The following is a 20,246-nucleotide window of genomic DNA, read 5'->3' on the forward strand; positions in this document are numbered from 1 at the left end:
GATGAAGAAAAAAAAACCAGATCATTTGTATAGTACAGGGGCGGCCAACTCCAGTCTTCAAGGGCCACCAACAGGTCAGGTTTTAAAGATATTCCTGCTTCAGCACAGGTGGCTCAAGCAGAGGCTCAGGCAATGCGTAAAATCACAGCATCGCTCATTCAACAAGTTTACACGCTACAAGAGTTGAAATGAGTGTAATAGCTTGTGGCACTTATTCCCCAAGATTTGCCAGGTGTTTGCAGAATATGATGTTTGTTTGCAACTATAAAAAAATTAAAAAGACAAAAAAGAGTTGAAAATTATACAAATCGCATTTTTGGATGAGTGTCTTTACTTGAATGCATCTTTAATATGACTGAGCCACCTGTGCTGAAGCAGGGATATCTTTAAAACCTGACCTGCTGGTGGCCCCTGAGGACTGAAGTTGGCCACCCCTGGTATAGTGCTTTGATTCTCTTCTCGTGCTCTTTCCCCTCAAATATCTGGATGTGCTGCACCTTTAGACATTTGTAAAAGGCATCTAAACGAGATGCTGCACTTGCAACAAACAGCAGATGAGTCAAATCCATTGTCCCAGTAGCAATGAACAACGTATTAAAGGTGCATTCAAGTAAAGACTCACCCAAAAATACCATATGTATCATTTTCAACTTTTTAGTCTTATTTTTTTTTTTTATAAAACAATATGTTTATAGTTGCAACCAAACATCATATTCTGAAAACACCCGGCAAATCTTGGGGAATCAGGGCCACAAGCTATTACATTAATTTCAACTCTTGTAGCGTGTAAACTTGTTGAATGAGTGATGCTGTGATTCTACTCATGCCACAACGAAATCAGGGTTATGAAACAGTAATTCACAAAGGCAGTCATCTTTGCCGAGCCCCCCCCCCCTCCCCCCAACATATTTCAGTTAATTTCGCTTGATGGGACGATTTTGCAATGAAGTATATTTTTGGGATAAGAAAAGAAAAGTGATCCCTGTCAATTACAGCTCAGCTATCATCTGTCATTCCCAGGGATCAGTCATTGCACAGATAAATATCAGTTGGGGTTTAATACAGACAAATGTAAGGTTATGCATTTAGGAAGCAAGAATGAACAGGCGATTTTCAAACTAAATGGGACAATATGTGGTCAATCCTTGATGCAGAAGGATTTAGGAGTGCTAGTAGACAGCAGGCTTAGCAATAGTGCTCAATGTCAAGAAGTAGCTGCAAAGGCAAATAAGATTTTATCTTACATTAAATGGGAATGGATGGAAGGGAAGAAAGTATAATCTGGCCACTGTATCCTTAGTAAGACTACACCTTAAATATGGAGTAAGTATATACAGTAAGTAATCCTTAGTAAGACTACACCTTAAATATGGAGTACGTATATACAGTAAGTAATCCTTAGTAAGACTACACCTTAAATATGGAGTAAGTATATACAGTAAGTAATCCTTAGTAAGACTACACCTTAAATATGGAGTACAGTTTTGAGCACCGCTCCATAAAAATACATTATGGAACTGGAAAAAGTGCAGAGAAGAGCCACAAATTAAAGAGGAGGAAAAATATGACTGATAAGGAAAGACTAGCTAATTTACATTTGTTTACATTAGAAAAGAGGCGTCTAAGAGGGGATATGATACCTATTTTCAAATATATTCAAGGTTTAAACAAGGAACTTTAAAGAGACCAATTCATTCCAAATGCAGTACCAACAACACAGGGAACTTAAGGTTGGAGGAAAGGACATTTCACCAAAAACAAAGGAAAGGGTTATTTGCAGTAAGGGCAGTTACAATGTGGAATTATTTTCCCACAGAGACTGTGACAGCAGATACTACAGATATCTTTAAGAAAACATTAGACATATTTTTTTTAGAAAGGAAATGTATACATGGATATACCAAATACGTAAACATAGCATGGATGTTGACCCAGGGAGAAATCTGATTGCCATTGGTGAATCAGGAAGGCATTTATTATTAGATATCATTGTATAATGTTTCACTGGGGATTTCTGTTTGCCTTCCAATGGATCAATATACCGTACTGTAAATACAAATATAGGATGAGTATTTCTGTTGCCTATATTTAACTTCGGTTGAACTTCATGGGCATGTGTTGGATTTCTACCTTTGATTGGACTCGGACTTATATAAGTGTAGTATGTGACTGCCAGATTCTTGTGTACTTTCTAAAAAAAAAAAAAAAGATAATATAGCATTCATTTATTTACATGATGTGTATAATACACATCATTCTAAGTGCTGGACATTTTTTGCACAGAGCTCCAACAGTTCTCTCTGACCCCTGCTAAGTGCTGTGTGCGTTACATCTCTCATGTAGGCTGACAGGACTTGATACCCTTGAACAAATGTTACTGCACACAAAACAGCATCCAGTTACACAGCTAAAGGACAACAGTTTTCAGCTTCTTTTTCACGGGGATATTTTTGGCTTAGGCTTCTGTTGATTGCAAAGGTTTAGCCCTGCCAGTTTTTTTGGCTAACCCCTGTCCTTGTTCAAAGACTAGCATTTGTCAAGCATTGTAGAGACAGGATTCAAGAGAGGGAGGGAAAGTTGTGGGTGTGGGATAGGGGCTAGGGGGAGGGAGTAAATCACTGCAGGATTACAGTGAGGATCAGAAGATCCTCACTAAGGGAGTTGCACCCAGAAGCTTGAAAGTGCCCCATACAAGTTAAAGAAGAAAACAGCAGAAGAAAGAAAATCATAGATTTAAAAAAAGAAAAAGGAGGTGAACTCTATGTCATTAAATAACAGAGTCTATATCCCATAGACAACTGCAACCAAATCTACAGTTTGAATACACTGTGAGATAGGGAACAAGAACAGGAAACAATTGATTGACCTGAAGCCTGAGATTTTCAGGAGCATCCAGACTGCAGAGGATACAAGTTGTTGCAGTGGAAGCACAGCCAGGGAGGAGCTGACCTGCTTGTTCCTCTCTCTCCCTCTTGGGATACTTTCCCACCCCCCTTGCTATCCTGCCGGTTTTCTCTTGCAAAGCAGCAAGAGCAGTGGGCTGGAGCAGAGAGCAGCACAGGGACAACAAGTTGGAAGGGAAGTCTGGCCATGGAGATGAACCCCATTCCTGTGTTGACGGTTCAAACCGTCCCCTATGAGGACCAGAAACCAGGGAGCAACGGGCTGAGGAAGGCGACAGCAGTGTTTGAGAGCAAGAGGAACTATCTGCAGAACTTCATCCAGAGCGTGCTTTCCTCCATAGACCTGAGGGACCGCCAGGGCTGCACCATGGTGGTGGGGAGCGACGGCAGGTACTTCAGCAGGACGGCCACCGAGGTCATTGTGCAGATGGCAGCGGCCAATGGGGTAAGTAAGCAGCAGGGAGTGGGAGGAGCGACTGGTGGAGAGGGGGCAGAATTCATAGGGTGCTGGAGATGTCCATGGGGACTCCAGATAGAGGCAATCCAATGTAATACATCTATCAGAGCTGTCTTTCAATGGGCAAGGCAGGCATGAGAGGAGCTAGTGTCTCTCAGTAATACTGCATGGACACATCTATGCTTGCAACTGAGATAAGAATAGAAGTATCTTGGGGACAAACATGGAATTGTATGTATGGGGACTTGTTACTAGGAAAGTAGTATCATGGGAGACCCATAATCTCAGGGGGTCCTCCGATTATAGGGCTGCTTATATATCAGCACTTGGATACCTGTAAGTGTCTATAATAAAATTCCTATGTGCTGCGTACCGCGCACTGTACTGTCATTGGGAAGCTCTTTGAGTCCCATTGGGAGAAAAGCGCTACATGAAATAAAGTTGTTATTAAGCGCTGTGTTGAAACCCCAAACTATTTTTATTCAGGGGCACTCATTATGCACAGACACTTCTCATCTCCTAGTGGTGGAGATGTTGGTTCTAGATAGAGACATTGATTTGTGGACAATACAGCTCAAGACTTGTTCTTAATACTTGCACTTTTTATAATCTCACTTTGAGCTGTCTTTCTGTTTCTTGTACTAGTTTTTCAAATTTGTAAGGCAATGAAAGTCAAATACCCGGTTTTATTGGTGGTGGTGTTTTTTTAAGGAGACCGGGAAACTGCTTGTAAGTTACTGTGAGAAATAAGCGTCTTGGAGGCATTGCATTTATCTTCTGGTGTTTCTTAAGGTCCGTCTAATTAATTGCCCACATCTGCTGAAAAGGGTATGAAACAGGTAGGCTTGTGTATAAAAGTATCTATGACGAACTTTCACACTGGTTCAATATGTACAGTTTGGAGGAGAGAAGGCAGAAAGGATATAATTGAAACTTTCAAATGAATAAAAATTGTTCGACAAGGTACGAGAGGGAAGCATATTTCATTGAAAGAAACGTTGTAAAACTAGAGATCATGAAGAATGTAGCAAAAATGGAAAGCTTTGCGACATGTGTTGCCACCCATTAAAGGAGCATTCCTCATATGAAGCAGGGGGTCTCTGGAGCGGAACCACATACATTTTGGTACCAAGGACCCCCTGCTTCCCGAGATGCATATTTCCGTAGGTGTGACCCTCCGGTTTGCTGAGATTCATACATCCAAAGGTGTTGTCAGTTCCTTATGCAGCTTTATAGCTCGGTGTCACACGGGCCAATAGGAAGATGTGACAGATAACGTTACGGCTTCTAATTGGCTCCCCGTGCCACGGTACATATAAACCTCCATTTTCTTCACCCAGTGGGGCTGCTACCAGCATGACCTAGGGAGGTATGTATCTCAGAAAGCAGGGGTTCCCCGGAGGTGAAATTAATGCAGTTTAGGTATGAAGTAGCATTCTCCGGAGCTAGACAACAACAAAAGAACAACCCAGGCAAAACCATACCTTTAAAGGTCTATGTGCAAGGTCATGTGGACCTTTTTACTGATGTTTTCACTACATTTTGGTGAAAAGTGGTGAAATTCGGAAAACATTCTGGTGAAATTAGCCAAATTGGTGAAATGTTGTGGTAATCTGGCACGAAATGCAAAATTCTTGAGCAATGTGACCATTTGGGGGGAAAAATTGTAAAGACATGAAATTGAAGAAAAAAAACCAAACAATTTCGAGAAACACATTTAAAGACGTTTGCTCATGGATAGTGTCAAGAAAATGTGAGGAAGTACTTCCCAGAAACAATGATGCATTCATAGAATAGCTTCCCAGCAGAGGTGGTAGAGCCTAAATCACTAAGGGAATTACAAAAGTACTGGCATACAATAATCCAATAAAAACTGTAAGAACCTTCAAAAAATAGATGGCGATATTGAATTTATTTTAACATTTCATGGGTGGTTTGTGGTGTGGGCTCAAAAATATTTGGCTTGTAGGGGATTACAACTCCTCTGGTACCCAGGTGATTTCCACCAATACTCAGCAGTAGCCATGTTTTATACCATTAATACAGCCAGTGTACACATTGATGCACATCAGTATACAGTAGAGAAAGTCCATACTAATACATCTAATGAGTTTATCTGGGCTTGATAACTCCTCCCAAACACCTTCTACGAACAGTGATAGAATTGCTCTCTTACCTGAGCAGCCTCTAGATCTACACTGTTCAACTACGAATTTATATAGTGCTGGGTGACCACTGCTCACTAAACTACAGTACAGTATGTTCTTATACACACTATAACCAATGTACTAAAAAGTAATCCCACTGTTTCTTTTTGTCTCCCCACATGTTATTAAGATTATAAACTCTTCGGGCAGGGACTCCGTCTCCCAATGTTACATATATGTTGATGTACTTATCCTGATCTGTATTATTATATTCCCTGTATTGTAATCGTATTGTAATGTTGTATAAATTGTAAAGGGATGCATACCCCAGGACATAGTTGAAAACGAGAGGTAACGCTCAATGTATTACTTCCAGGTAAAACATTTTTATAAATAAATAAATAAAATATCTGGCTGGCGCTATACAAATAATAATATGCACACATACACAACGTGCTTGATACTTTGACTTCAAGGGAAGCTCCTGGCAGATGCCGCTGTTTGCATCGTCTTAATAACAAAATGGTTATTTGCATTACTTGATAAACACATCTTGTACTAGAATGGGATTGAGAGGGCACCAATGCATGGTACAGTCAGTGTTGAACAGAGCAGAAAGTCTGGAGGTGGAGAAGAAGCTCTATTGCACATAAAGTACATATATTTTGTCTTAAGCCCCACCAAAAAATGAAATTGTAGAAGATAGATATTTGCCATTTGCAAAAGGCAACAAAGAGAAACATACTCTCAGTGTCAGATTTCCCATTAGGCCCGGGCCCAAAGGCGGCAGAATTTGGGGGCGGCAAAAATGTCCATCCCCCATATAAGTTTGCCGCGCTCTAGGGCCTATCGGACCTAATGGGAAGGTACTTGCCTGTGTCTGCCGCCTCCTTTCTGCCGCCCTCTTGCTCCTTTTGGAATCCCGGCATCAAATGACCCTGCGGACGTCCCCAACGTGACATCACATGGCGTCTCGTTGCCATGGCAATGTGACATTGCGACACCAAATGACGTCCCATTTCCCTGGCAACGTGCCGCCGCTCAACTCCGCAGCATTATTCGGCGCCGGGATTCCAAAAGGAGCAGCAGGGCATTAGAAAGGAGGCGGCCAACACAGGCAAGTGCCTATGGGCGGCGGATTTTGAAATGCACCGTCGCATACTCTACAGATACATATACAAACTCTTTTCAGCTGTTTGGTTATGTAGAAAAGCGCAAAAAAAAACCCCTTTAATTGTAGCCTATCTCAAAAAAAATTCCCCCTACAACCAGCAAGTATCATCTAGATCCTTTTCTGAGTGTCTGAAAATGGGTGTTGAACCTACCTACGAGTGCTGAGACATCTAGGGGCCTATGCAGAGAGCAGCGAATTTTAAAATTGGCGAATTTATTAAAAAGTAGCTTTTTTGGAGAGTTTTATTCTCCATATGCAGAAAAGTGCGAATTCTGCTATGTTTAACATGGATGCGTGTGGCGAGTTTAAATTGGCGAGATGCGCGCTTCAGAAACGTGTAAAAACAAATTTGCGCCTTTTTTTTCCCTTTGCAATGGCCGCGAGCGGCAGCTTCTTGCCAATTTTTTCTGGCGAGGCAAAAAGGAGACAATCGCGCCATTTTTTTGGCGCGAACAGCCGCTAGATGCCGTTCTCGCCTCTCTGCATTAGGATATTTTTAAAACTGGCGAGATTGAGGTTCTCGCCAGCCGCCAGGCGAGTTTTACAAATAGAAAAGAAAAATTGGCGCGTTTTTCGGAACTCGCCATTTTCTGCTGCTTTCTGCGCGATTTTCTCCAAAAATTGGCGAATTTCGAAATAGCGCTGCTCTCTGCATAGGCCCCCTATTGTTTATTTTAATTTTTTTTTAAATGACTATGTGCGAATGTCTTAAACGTTGTTTCGCAAACATTTTAACGAAAATGTGACAATTTTGCCAAAAGTCGGATAGAACTGAATCAATTTTCACTAGAACTTTGTCCCCATTTGGCTGAAATTGGGTAAAAGTTGTAGTATATAAAGGGCCACTTGGCCTACACATTGACTTTTAATGCATGACAAATAGGCAAGTTGAGTCTGGTTGCAATTTTTATTTTGCACATCTCAAGAAATGACGTGATTTATTTTCTTCTTCAAGTTGCAGTTCAAGCTGCCATTTTTAAAAAATATATATATATTTTTCCCATTCAATATGTGCATCAATACAGTCTGCACACTGACAAGTGATTAGCTACGCTGCAGATCGATCCGTTCTCCTGTAATCGACTGTAATAGATTGCTTGCTCAACGTTATTTCATTCAGTTCTTGCATAGCATTGTGGGCAATGTAGTACCTAGAATATGACTGACTGGGGAGTTACTAGATACAATTGGTTCACTGCTAGAGAGAGGGCGGGGCTCAAGAGCCAGAATCAGAAGAAGGGGAAGGGGCTGTCACTTTGGAAATGCTTCCTACATTAGAAACGTAAAAAATGTCTTTAAAACGTTCTTTTTTTTTTTTTTTTTTATGCTACAAGAATTTTCTCATAGTACAGAACTGATTTATTACAAAACACACATGTAGGATATTGCTTGAACGGCTGCGTTCAAATGCACAATGGCTTTGCAGCGGTTTCCCTTCGTGGCCCATGATAGTAGAACTCCTTCCACCTGCAAGTCACATCTGTGTTAAATTCTTTCCATATTATAACCCTGACACTTCCTTCACCCTTATAATACAGCCTCACTTCATTTGTCCCATTCTTGGCATACCACAAGACATGATCATCCCTCTTCAATTCAGTCAGTCTCTCATTCCACATATGTTCATTCCTCGTATAACCCCTGACTCCATTTGTCCCAACTATATTTTGACACTAACACTTCATTTATTCATTCATCTTATGACTAACACTGATCCCAGCAATTACTTAATCTCTTCCGTCCCTGTTCTTATCGCCTTCACATAATTTATCACATATATCATTTTCAAGTTAAGCACAACCATAAGAGAGGTAGTGTTGGTGGGCAACATTTATTTATTTTTATAATTATTACATTCTTTAACTTTTTTTGTAACTACAGTACCTATTTATATTAGTTCTGCTACAATCACTTTCTTTTACAATAACAACAACAACAACAACTAAAAATGTATATTTATTTTCGTTCTTAAATGATATGTCTGCAAATAGAAGGTATGTTTGTAATTTGTTATCTATTTGCTATTTATGTTTGCATGTTAGTAAAAAATGAGACTAAAAAAAACGTTACATCACAAAGATTTGCTGATATAGAAAGTTGGACAATATATGGTAGAAAAAAATAAGCCTTCCTGCCTCTCACCTGTCTCCCCTACAATCTATCTTTAACGCTGCTGCCAGAATCACTACTCTTTTCTAAATCTGTTTCAGCGTCTCCCCTGCTCAAATCACTGTACTGGGTTCCAATCAAATCCCGCATCTCACACTCCATTCTTCTCCTCACTTTTAAAGCTTTACACTCTTCTGCCCCTCCTTACATCTCAGCCCTAATTTCTCGCTATGCACCATCCCGACTCTTGCATTCTGCTCAAGGATGTCTTCTCTCTACCCCCTTTGTATCTAAAGCCCTCTCCTGCCTGAAATCTTTCTCACTGACTGCCCCGCACCTCTGGAATGCCCTTCCCCTCAATACCCGACTAGCACCCTCTCTATCCACCTTTAAGACCCACCTTAAGACACACTTGCTTAAAGAAGCATATGAGTAGCACCGTGGATAATATTATACACCAGCGGTGCACAACTGGGCGGGAGATTTGTCTGGGGGGTGGGGCTGAGGTGTTTGCAGAGGTCCCGCGCTCTTCTCCATGGCATTTAATTTTAATGCCGGGGGATCGCGTGAGGCCCCTGCAAGAAGGAAACTTACCTGGAATCAGACGCGTCTCCATGGCAACGCGGTGTCAAATGACGCCGTGGGGTCATGTGACGTGACGTTACCCCGGAGCGTCATTTGATGCATCTGGAAGGTAGAAGAGGGGGCGCAAGACCGGGGGAGGCCTGGCAGGGGGCGCAACTTTAAAAGTGTGCGCTCCCCTGCTATACACGATACATAAAGCTTGGCCCACTGCAGACGCACTTATCAGAACTCCCTCCTACTGTCTCTGTACGTTCTCCCTACCTACCAATTAGATTGTAAGCTCTTCGGAGTAAGGACTCCTTTTCCTAAATGTTAATGTTAATTTTTATGTCTGAAGCACTTATTCCCATGATCTGTTATTTGTATTATTTATTATTTATATGATTGTCACGTGTATTACTATTGTAAAGCGCTATGTACATTAATAGCGCTATATAAATAAAGACATACAATACATGTATGTATGTATGTATGTATGTATGTATGTATGTATGTATGTATGTATGTATGTATGTATGTATGTATGTATGTATGTATGTATGTAACCCTTCCTGCTCGGCTCCTAGGGAGTTTACATTAGATAGTCTATATATTGTATTTGGCTCCCTCAGTGTATTACCTTATCAGGGTGCTGGGTCTGTGCAGCTCGGTGGTGATGGAGAAAGGATGGGCGCCAGGAACTCTATAGTTATGAACAAGATTGAGTTTACTGCAGTCCTGGAGAAGCACAGTCTTGGAACATTTTAAGTATTGGATTAGAAATAAGAGATAGCTTATTCCTTATGTTACTTATTCTCATAATAGCTTCTGGGTTCCTGCTTGAGCTAGTCCTTTATGTCTTTGGTCAACAAGACCTTAGTTTTATAACGTACTCTGGCCATGCTTGTAGTAGCGCTTCAGTGCTAGGATGGCAGAGGGGGTCACTTTCTCTTCGACCCCACATACTCCCTTGGGATGCTCACAGAAGGAGAGTGTCACCTTATACTCCCCTGGGATGCTCACAGAAGGAGTGCGTCACCTTATACTCCCCTGGGATGCTCACAGAAGGAGAGTGTCACCTTATACTCCCTGGGATGCTCACAGAAGGAATGTGTCACCTTATACTCCCCTGGGATGATTACAGAAGGAGTGGGACCTTATACTCCCCTGGGATGCTCACAGAAGTAGTGTGACCTTATACTCCCCTGGGATGCTCACAGAAGGAGTGTGTCACCTTATACTCCCCTGGGATGCTCACAGAAGGAGTGTGTCACCTTATACTCCCCTGGGATGCTCACAGAAGGAGTGTGTCACCTTATACTCCCCTGGGATGCTCACAGAAGGAGTGTGTCACCTTATACTCCCCTGGGATGATTACAGAAGGAGGGTGTCACCTTATACTCCCCTGGGATGATTACAGAAGGAGTGTGTCACCTTATACTCCCCTGGGATGCTCACAGAAGGAATGTGTCACCTTATACTCCCCTAGGATGATTACAGAAGGAGTGTCACCTTATACTCCCCTGGGATGCTCACAGAAGGAGTGTGTCACCTTATACTCCCCTGGGATGCTCACAGAAGGAATGTGTCACCTTATACTCCCCTAGGATGATTACAAAAGGAGTGGGACCTTATACTCCCCTGGGATGCTCACAGAAGGAGTGTGACCTTATACTCCCCTGGGATGCTCACAGAAGGAGTGTGTCACCTTATACTCCCCTGGGATGCTCACAGAAGGAGTGTGTCACCTTATACTCCCCTGGGATGATTACAGAAGGAGGGTGTCACCTTATACTCCCCTGGGATGATTACAGAAGGAGTGTGTCACCTTATACTCCCCAGGATGATTACAGAAGGAGTGTGTCACCTTACACTCCCCTGGGATGCTCACAGAAGGAGAGTGTCACCTTATACTCCCCTGGGATGATTACAGAAGGAGTGTGTCACTTTATACTCCCCTGGGATGCTCACAGAAGGAGAGTGTCACCTTATACTTCCCTGGGATGATTACAGAAGGAGGGTGTCACCTTATACTCCCCAGGATGATTACAGAAGGAGTGTGTCACTTTATACTCCCCAGGATGATTACAGAAGGAGTGTGACCTTATACTCCCCTGGGATGCTCACAGAAGGAGTGTGACCGTATACTCCCCTGGGATGCTCACAGAAGGAGTGTGTCACCTTATACTCCCCATGGATGCTCACAGAAGGAGTGTGTCACCTTATATTCCCCTGAGATGCTCACAGAAGGATAGTGTCACCTTATACTCCCCTAGGATGATTACAGAAGGAGTGAGTCACTTTATACTCCCCAGGATCATTACAGAAGGAGTGTGTCACTTTAGACTCCCCAGGATGATTACAGAAGGAGTGTCACCTTATACTCCCCTGGGACGCTCACAGAAGGAATGTGTCACCTTATACTCCCCTGGGACGCTCACAGAAGGAGTGTGTCACCTTATACTCCCCTGGGATGCTCACAGAAGGATAGTGTCACCTTATACTCCCCTGGGATGATTACAGAAGGAGTGAGTCACTTTATACTCCCCAGGATGATTACAGAAGGAGTGTGTCACCTTATACTCCCCTGGGATGCTCACAGAAGGAATGTGTCACTGTATACACCCCTGGATGCTCACAGAAGGATTGTGTCACCTTATACACCCCTGGGATGCTCACAGATGGAGTGCATCACCTTGGATATTCACAGCGGAAGGGGTGGGTGGGTGGGTGGGTGGATGGATGGGTGTGTGTGTGTGTGTGTGTGTGTGTGTGTGTGTGTGTGTGTGTGTGTGTGTGTGTGTGTGTGTGTGTGTGTGTGTGTGTGTGTGTGTGTGTGTGTGTGTGTGTGTGTGTGTGTGTGTGTGTGTGTGTACCATAATACTGAGTTAAGTTATGGTGAGTAAAAAAAGTGACAAAAACCCTCCACAGGAAAGCAAATATGCAAATATAGCTGTATGCTCATCTGCATGTCTTAGGCAGGTCTGCAACCCCACCTTTCCCCATTATCACCCAGCATACAGCACTTCCACTGCAGCAAGGGATTCTGGGAAATGACATGCAAATGAGCACACAGTGTCACTTTTTGCCTCAATAACCATTTTTAACATGGTTCCCTATAGGCTTAAGCTTGCTGCATGGTCACAGCTTTGAGCACAGCCAGGGTTAAGGTGCATACCCAGAAAACCACCCACAGACAGCTATTTCGACCTTGATGGGTCTCATCAGTGTGGGGTTGATTTTACTGGGATTGCAAGAGAGGCAATGGGATAGGCTAAACCATAATACTGAGTTAAGTTATGGTGAGTAAAAAAAGTGACAAAAACCCTCCACAGGAAATCAAATATGCAAATATAGCTGTATGCTCATCTGCATGTCTTAGGCAGGTCTGCAACCCCGCCTTTCCCCATTATCACCCAGCATACAGCACTTCCACTGCAGCAAGGGATTCTGGGAAATGACATGCAAATGAGCACACAGTGTCACTTTTTGCCTCAATAACCATTTTTAACATGGTTCCCTATAGGCTTAAGCTTGCTGCACTCAGTATTATGGTTTAGCCTATCCCATAGCCTCTCTTGCATTCCCAGTAAAATCAACCCCACACTGATGAGACCCATCAAGGTCGAAACAGCTGTCTGTGGGTGGTTTTCTTGGTATGCACCTTAACCCTGGCTGTGCTCAAAGCTGTGACCATGCAGCAAGCTTAAGCCTCAAGTAGACCGGCCAATGAGAGCCATGGGGGGGGCGAGACACCGGCCAATCAGAGCCGTGGGAGGGCGGGTGGACCGACAGACCACTCAAATGGTCTCCAGACACTCTCAAACAAGATTTTTGAATTTATAGATATAGATATAACAATAGCAAGAATGTTCCGGGCACTCAAAGGGAAAAAGTAAAAGGAAATAAACTTATCTGATCAGTTGTGGTGCTCACAGTGCGGCCAGGATCACCATCCAGCAACAAAAAATAGATAAATACCCAATATCAAAGAATCTGGAGCACTCACAAATTCAAAAAAATACAATTTAATGAAGTAACACAGGAATCAGGGGGTAATCACAGAAAAAAGAAGCAACGTTTCGGACCTTACGGTCCTTTCACAATGTTACCACTATAAGAGCATTCCACAGTAGTTATTACTTAAGAAGATAGTAGATAACCTAATTTATACATTACTTTCAAATAAGTTTAATTTTCAATCAGACAGATTTCATTCACATTTTTGCTTTTGCTGAGGCAGCAATTTGCACTTCTGGTGTATTTGATTTTCATTCATTTTTAACTGGGGGATCTCTCCCTCTAGTCATTAATCTGAGAGATGGAGTGTTCTTGGGACACTTTTGCCGGTGGGCACAAACATTGCGGTGAAAGAGAAAAAGACATACCCATGAGCCAATCGTGAGCGCAATGTCATTGAATATACGTACCGGAAAACATATGCATTCTCAGCTTTGGGGTGTATCCTGTGACATTGCTGAGATCAATTGCATTATTATTATCCTTTATTTGTAAAGCGCCAACATATTCTGCAGCGCGGTACAGCGCGGGTAGAGAGTGACATCAATTACATAAACTGAATGATAGACAAGTAAGGTCAGACAAGCGCATTGTAGACAAACCCTCAATAGAATTCATTGACTTATCTCCGGGGAAGTCATTCTTGAGTCAAAGTGACAGCTACAGTACAGATCGGAATTCATTGACAAACCCCACAGAATGGAGGTGGATTATAACCAATATACTCTATACAGCAGGCGGTGGCCAACGCCAGTCCTCAAAGGTCAACAATAGGTCAGGTTTTAAGGATATCCCTGCTTCAGCACAGGTGGCTCAATCAGTGGCTCAGTCGTCAGCCCATTTATGTTGCTATAATAAATTAGATACTGTATACATAATAATTATACCAAGATTCTCAGTGCAAATGGCAATTGCACTGAATCAGCAGTTTTACTTAATCCCCTCATCCATATTTTACGAAATATTCTCTTGCAATAAAGCTCTTCCAGTCCAAATTAATATATTCTGCACTTGCATTCAATAAAATTGCGAGTTAAAGCGGCAATTAAGGTAGGATTGACGCAGGGGGTTTCTGGAGCTCAACCCCATTCATTTCAGCTCTGGGGACCCCATGCTATCTGCTATCGTACTGCTACACCCTCAGTAGTAAGTGCCGGTGGCCACTCTGCTCGGCTAGGGACCACTTAACGTCCGCTTTTCAAAGCTCCCGCTCCCTGTGGGCCAATAGGAAGCCGTGACGCGGAAGCATTAAACTTGCAGGACATACTGGCAGCACCTACGGAGGTCTTTACCTCCTGAAGACGTGGGTCCCCGGAGCTGAAAGGAATGAGGTCCAGTTCCGGAGACCTCATGCTTCAAACTCAAGTTAAAAATTACAAAAAAAAAGAAATTACCAAAAAAAAATTGCCCGCTTGGATTGCTACTTTAATACAGTAATAGTGATAGAGGGTATACTCCCCCATTGGCTGGTTTTATAGTAAGCGCTAGCGTGCATGCGGCCACGCGCACAGCATTACGCACGTTTTGAGCCTATAGTCCAAACAGTGACGTGCATGGCTAGGGGGCGTGGCCATGACATCAGGAGGGAAGGCCTCACTGTGATTGGCTCACCGCGCGAAAATACAAATTTCATGTCTTTCCTCAGATCTGCCGCGCCAATGCTCATGGCCATGCGTGTACGTCTCAACTATAGCAACGTCAGGCTCACACATGCAATTATCATTGACGCACTCGCGCACGGAAGCGTGCGCGCTCCCTATATTACAGGCCTTAGTCTTTGGACGTCTTCCTCTGTCAATCTCTCTCATATACAAAGATTTCACTTCATTGGTTCAACTAGTTTTTGTGCCCTTTGGCCAAGGGTCTCTTTCCATGAGCTGGAATTTCTATTTATAGTGTAACTATGAAACAAAGGCTGTAAGCAATGGAACAGTGATTCAGCAGCGGACTCTAAATGTATGTTAAATATAAATGTGACTACAAACGCTGTTCTTGGTAACTAGGTGCTCCCTTTTGCTGAAAGTAGTGCCGTTCAGTTCCGGAGACCCCCTGGTTCCAGCTATGTAAAAAAATAAATGATTTGCAAAGGCTAGCTGTTATAACTGAATAAGAGGTCCTCAAAGCTGAAGGTTTTTGATGTGCTCCACGATACCTCACTCATTTTGCTTCAGACAGCTTTCTATATTACTATTATTGGGTCTGTGACAAGCTCCCTTTTAAACTCAGCTGCGGAATATTAAATGTTTAGTTTTTAGGCCTACATATATGCTAATTAATTGAAGGCGATGGGTCGAAGTGATTATAGTGTCTCACCATACATCTTAACCCCCTTAGTGCAGTAGGATTTGCAACACATTGTGATCTGACATGATTAGAAGATTGAGGCAGGGCTGTCACGATTCAGATAAAGAATAGTTTTGAATGTTAAAAGAAATAGATATCAGGGGCATACAATGTGACGAAGAATGGGATATGGTGTATCATATTATAATATATAGAACAGTGCAAAACTCAATAAACTTTCTTTTAAGACAGACTATTCATGGGATTCCATTTCAAATGGGAAAAATGCTAAGATACTAGAGTGCTAAAGTTTTTCAATTATACTTTTGTGGCTTTTTAAGTGACCCAATAACAATAAAAAGCTATTTAATGAAGTTTCTTATTACATTTGACTAAGATCATGCCTCAATTAGTTATTTTTCTGTTAGGAAAAGGGTACAAATGACATTGTGTAGAATTTGATACATCCTATTACAATATGTGCAGTGATTTATTGGGGCTTATTCTGTAAGCTCCGATAGTGCTGTTCTGTGCGAACTGCACGGAAAGCCCCATTGAAGTCAATGGGGCTTTCTGTGCAGATCGCACGGAACAGCACTAATGGAGCTTACAGAATAAGCCCCAATAACTCTTCCACTAACTAACTTCCCCAACACCACAAGCTGCAAATCCTCTCATAATATCAATTCAAACAGCAACAACACTATTTTTGTGCCTTGATACATAGACCTGTTACAGAAGTACTCTGCACTGCTCAATTACATTTTGGGGGGATATTACTTTTTATACTACCTTAACCAGATGGTCCCTCAGAGTGGAAATGTGGTGCCTCGACCTCTGGAGAACACGCGGTTCCTGAGATACAGTTGTTTTTGTCTACCAAGCAAAACTACTTGCCTGGTGGACTCAATTTGGCTGCAATGTCAGGCTTGCTCCGACGGCCAATAGAAAGCTGCAACATCATTAGGATATGGTGTTGTGACTTTCCATTGGTGACTGCACAGCCTTCTTTGTAGTCACTGTTACGTATGGCACACGGGTTAATACACTCAGCTATCTAGCTGATTCACTTTTCTCCATGCATGGACCCTCAAATGAACAATCCATCCAGATGTAGCCAGGGTACCTGAAGCTTCCGTTTTACCTCCATGCTGTGTGGGGAGCTGCGGGGGCGGCCGCGCCGCCAGGGACTCCAGGATGTATAGTTGCACGGCGCTGCCATGTTGCGCGTGTTCGCGCATGCGCAGTAGCGTGAGAGTTGCGGCGGCCCTTACCGATGGTTTTGCGCATGTGCAGATAGAAGCGCGCGAAGCAGGACTAATCCTGTGCAGGCTCTGAGCTGCGACTACAATTCCCATGAGCCTCAGCAGGGTCACAGGGTGCAAGGCAGCCAATAGGGCTTGAGAGTTGCTGGCTGACAGGAGAGGGAAGTGGCAGTTGGTGACAGTTGGTGCTAAGAGAGCAAGGAGAGAGGAGGTGCGTAGTGCAGGGGGTAAGTGACCCACTGCATAGGCCAGAATATTCCCTTAGGACCCAGTGCAGGCCCTGAGTCACCACCAGCTTGTTGTACTGCAGGGAACAGCCCTAGATAGGGACTTTACTCACTTATTGATAGTAGCAGTCAGGGACACAGCAGCTTCCTGAGCTACATGGTGATCTGAAGTTTGGGATCAGACTACATTGCGGAGTCTTCCAAGGTTCTAGAGAACCACAGGGGGGTGACTCGACGAGAGTGCCTTAAAGACACAGTCAGTCTTAAATCTTTTATCTCTGGGCAACCGCACCCTCAGCCAATCGATAGTCATCTGTGTTGTCATCCCGAGGTCTTCGGTTCTGACCCGATCCATCCCTAGGGGTCAGATTTAATCCCGACAGAAAAGATGCTGATTCCTTGGGGTAACGGAGCGAGATCTTTCTGCCTTCATGGTTGACTACAAGGCGGAATGGAAAGGCCCACCGGTAGCGAATACCCTTTTCCTGGAGTACCGCCGTGGCTGGTCGCAGCCCTCTCCTCTCAATTGTCATCCTGGACAGATCCTGGAAAATCAGGATGGTGTTGTTTTCAAATTCAATTAAGCCGCTGTTTCTGCAGCCTTTTATAATCCTTTCCTTGGTTGCATTCTGGTGGAGTCTTAGAACCATATCTCTGCTTCTTTTGGGGTCATCAAATCTCGGATCCAAGGCTCTATGAGCTCTATCCATCTTAGAGCTGGGAGTAAATTGACGTAAACAGTCTCTTAAGATATGGTTGGAGGGCTTCCGTGAACACCTGGTCAGGAACATGACGGATTTATAGATTCTGCCTTCGCTCTCTGTTCTCCAGATTGTCTATACCATCCCTCATAGCTCTTATCTCTTCATTGAGATGCAGGACCTCATCGTCATTATTTACCTGGTTTTGTAGGGAAATGTCCATCTTATTTTCAAGCTCTGCAGTTCTTTTAGCCAGTAAAGAAACTTCTGCTTGAAATTCCTTTACAGCTCTATCCAGAGATGACTGAAAAACTGCTTGCATTTCTTTAAGCATGTTCTGGAGGTCCTGCTTAGTAATTACTGTGCCTACCTCTGCCATACTCAGCTCTCGGTTAGAAGCAGCTCTCCCCACTGCCTCCTCCCCTGATGTGGCCCTCTCTGCTGAGTTTCTCAAAGTTGCCTTTCTAATAGGAATATCCCCTCTGGTCCCGCAACTTGCCTCTCTCCTTCTTTGTTAAAAATTGTAGATGCGCGCTGCTGTGTAATGAGCTCGGCGACTTCATTTTTGTTTTTCCTTTTATCCGCTGCCGCTGGCGACTCGTGGTTGAAGCGGGAGAGATCTGGGGTCCCCGGCTTCTGGGTTTTCTTCTGGGACATCCCCGCTGGTTCCCCAGACTGTTAGAGTGTCCCGCGGGACTGATCGGTGCGGCGATCAGAGGATATAATAGATTATGTCGTCGGAGTGCATGGAGCTTCCTAAGCCTGCGTGCATACGCGTTGATATCACACCCGCGCCCCAATTCTTGTATTTTTAAGACATTTTGTAACCAATATTAACCCCTCACGTGCCAGATTGATTAAAGTACTTAATAATTTCTGCGATATTCATTACAGTCACACTGACACAAAAATCTCAAATATCTCGGGAACCAGGAGGAGTATAGATGAGCTGTGGTGGACCCTTCGGTTCAAGTAAATAAAAAACATAGGGACATTCCCTTTTTAAAAAATCTAACTATGTGATATTGCCTATGTAGCCCCCACCTGGGGACTACTAATTAATGTAAGCGGTTAACAGACTTAATAGGTTAACCGGGTAGGATAACCCTGGTATTGCCCCCCCCCTATCATGTGAGACTGTGCAGAAGAGATTGCCACTCCCTTGCAGGTTTTGTGACCTGTGATGTCATCATCGGGAGATAGAAGGGTATATATATCTACACCCAATGTTCTATAAGTAGGTTCCTCTGAGTTCTTGCGTTGTCTTCCAGGTGGGGGGAGCGCTTAAATTCTCAAGGTGATATGCGGAAAAAAATGGAAAATACAATAGTGCAGATGGTATTGAAAATATGTATAAACAATATGTATAACAATAAACAATAGTCTCTGTGTTGGTCTCACTCACAATGAGTTCTGTCAGAGAACCTCACCATGAGTCCTGTAAATATGTTCAAGTGTATAGATGTGTGTAGTAAGAGTGTCCTGTTCCTGTTAATTGTTTTCAGTTAAGGAACATGCCCTTTTTACCGTAGTTAGCGCATATAGTAATGGCCCATGAGTGTTCTCATTAGTGAAGAGGATTGAGCATGTGCTTAGTAGAAGTTCTAAGAGTTGTAGTTCCGGAGTATAATCAGATCGGCCTCAGCGGAAGGTCCGTAGTAAACTCCTGATCCAATATGCATGGACAAAGTATGCAGTATACAGTAATGGGATACTGATCCCAGAAAGCAGAGTGTATTCCCAACAGGTATCCACTTGAGATTAGGCACTATTAATGAGATGGCATGAGATTGCCAATCTAACCAATACTAAGGCAAACAAGCATAAGTACCTCCCCAGCATAGAAGTGAAAGCTACCAAGAGAAGAAGCACAGAGTAACTCAATGATGTGCCATATACACGCCGAGTCTGCACCGACCCAGCACCCTGATCAGGTACGAGAGACTGAGCATTGCCATGTATACAGTTCAACTCAATGTAAACTCCTTTAGACCTGGGCAATGAGGTTTACACCTAGAAGACTAAAAAATACATAATGGTTACAAATAGCAGGGAAATGCATTGAAGACCCCACAAGCAATGAAGGAGTTTGTTGATTTATTTATTCATTTTGAAACAGTGGAAAACATACCGGCATGAATTTCCTGGAAATGTTGTCTGTAAATGTACTTTACTATTTGGGAACAGAGTTATGTGCTGTTATTGACCACCAGGAAGTTTGACGTCATTACTTAATGGTAATTTATACAGATTACCTTACCATATGACAATTACTGGGTTCATCTATGCCAGGGCTGCACAACACGCGGCCCGCAGGCCTCTCTGTGCGGCCCTCGATGAGATTTAAAAAAAAAAAAAAAAAACTTTGAAAAAGAAAAAAAAACTTTGAAAAAAAA

The 20,246-nt window shown here is 43.1% G+C and overlaps 1 protein-coding gene across 1 annotated transcript in view; it reads left to right on the forward strand.

Annotated features, from left to right (window-relative positions):
• Nucleotides 1-2,622: 2,622 nt before the first annotated feature.
• PGM5 (phosphoglucomutase 5) overlaps nucleotides 2,623-20,246 on the forward strand; it is a 184,943-nt gene continuing 167,319 nt past the window's right edge. The window contains exon 1 of the mRNA XM_075597528.1: nucleotides 2,623-3,348. Coding sequence (XP_075453643.1) covers nucleotides 3,091-3,348 — 258 coding nt within the window. The 5' untranslated portion in view covers nucleotides 2,623-3,090. The remainder of the gene's footprint in view (nucleotides 3,349-20,246) is intronic.

Source organism: Ascaphus truei, chromosome 1 (genome assembly GCF_040206685.1).
Source record: "Ascaphus truei isolate aAscTru1 chromosome 1, aAscTru1.hap1, whole genome shotgun sequence".
Lineage (NCBI taxonomy): Eukaryota > Metazoa > Chordata > Amphibia > Anura > Ascaphidae > Ascaphus > Ascaphus truei.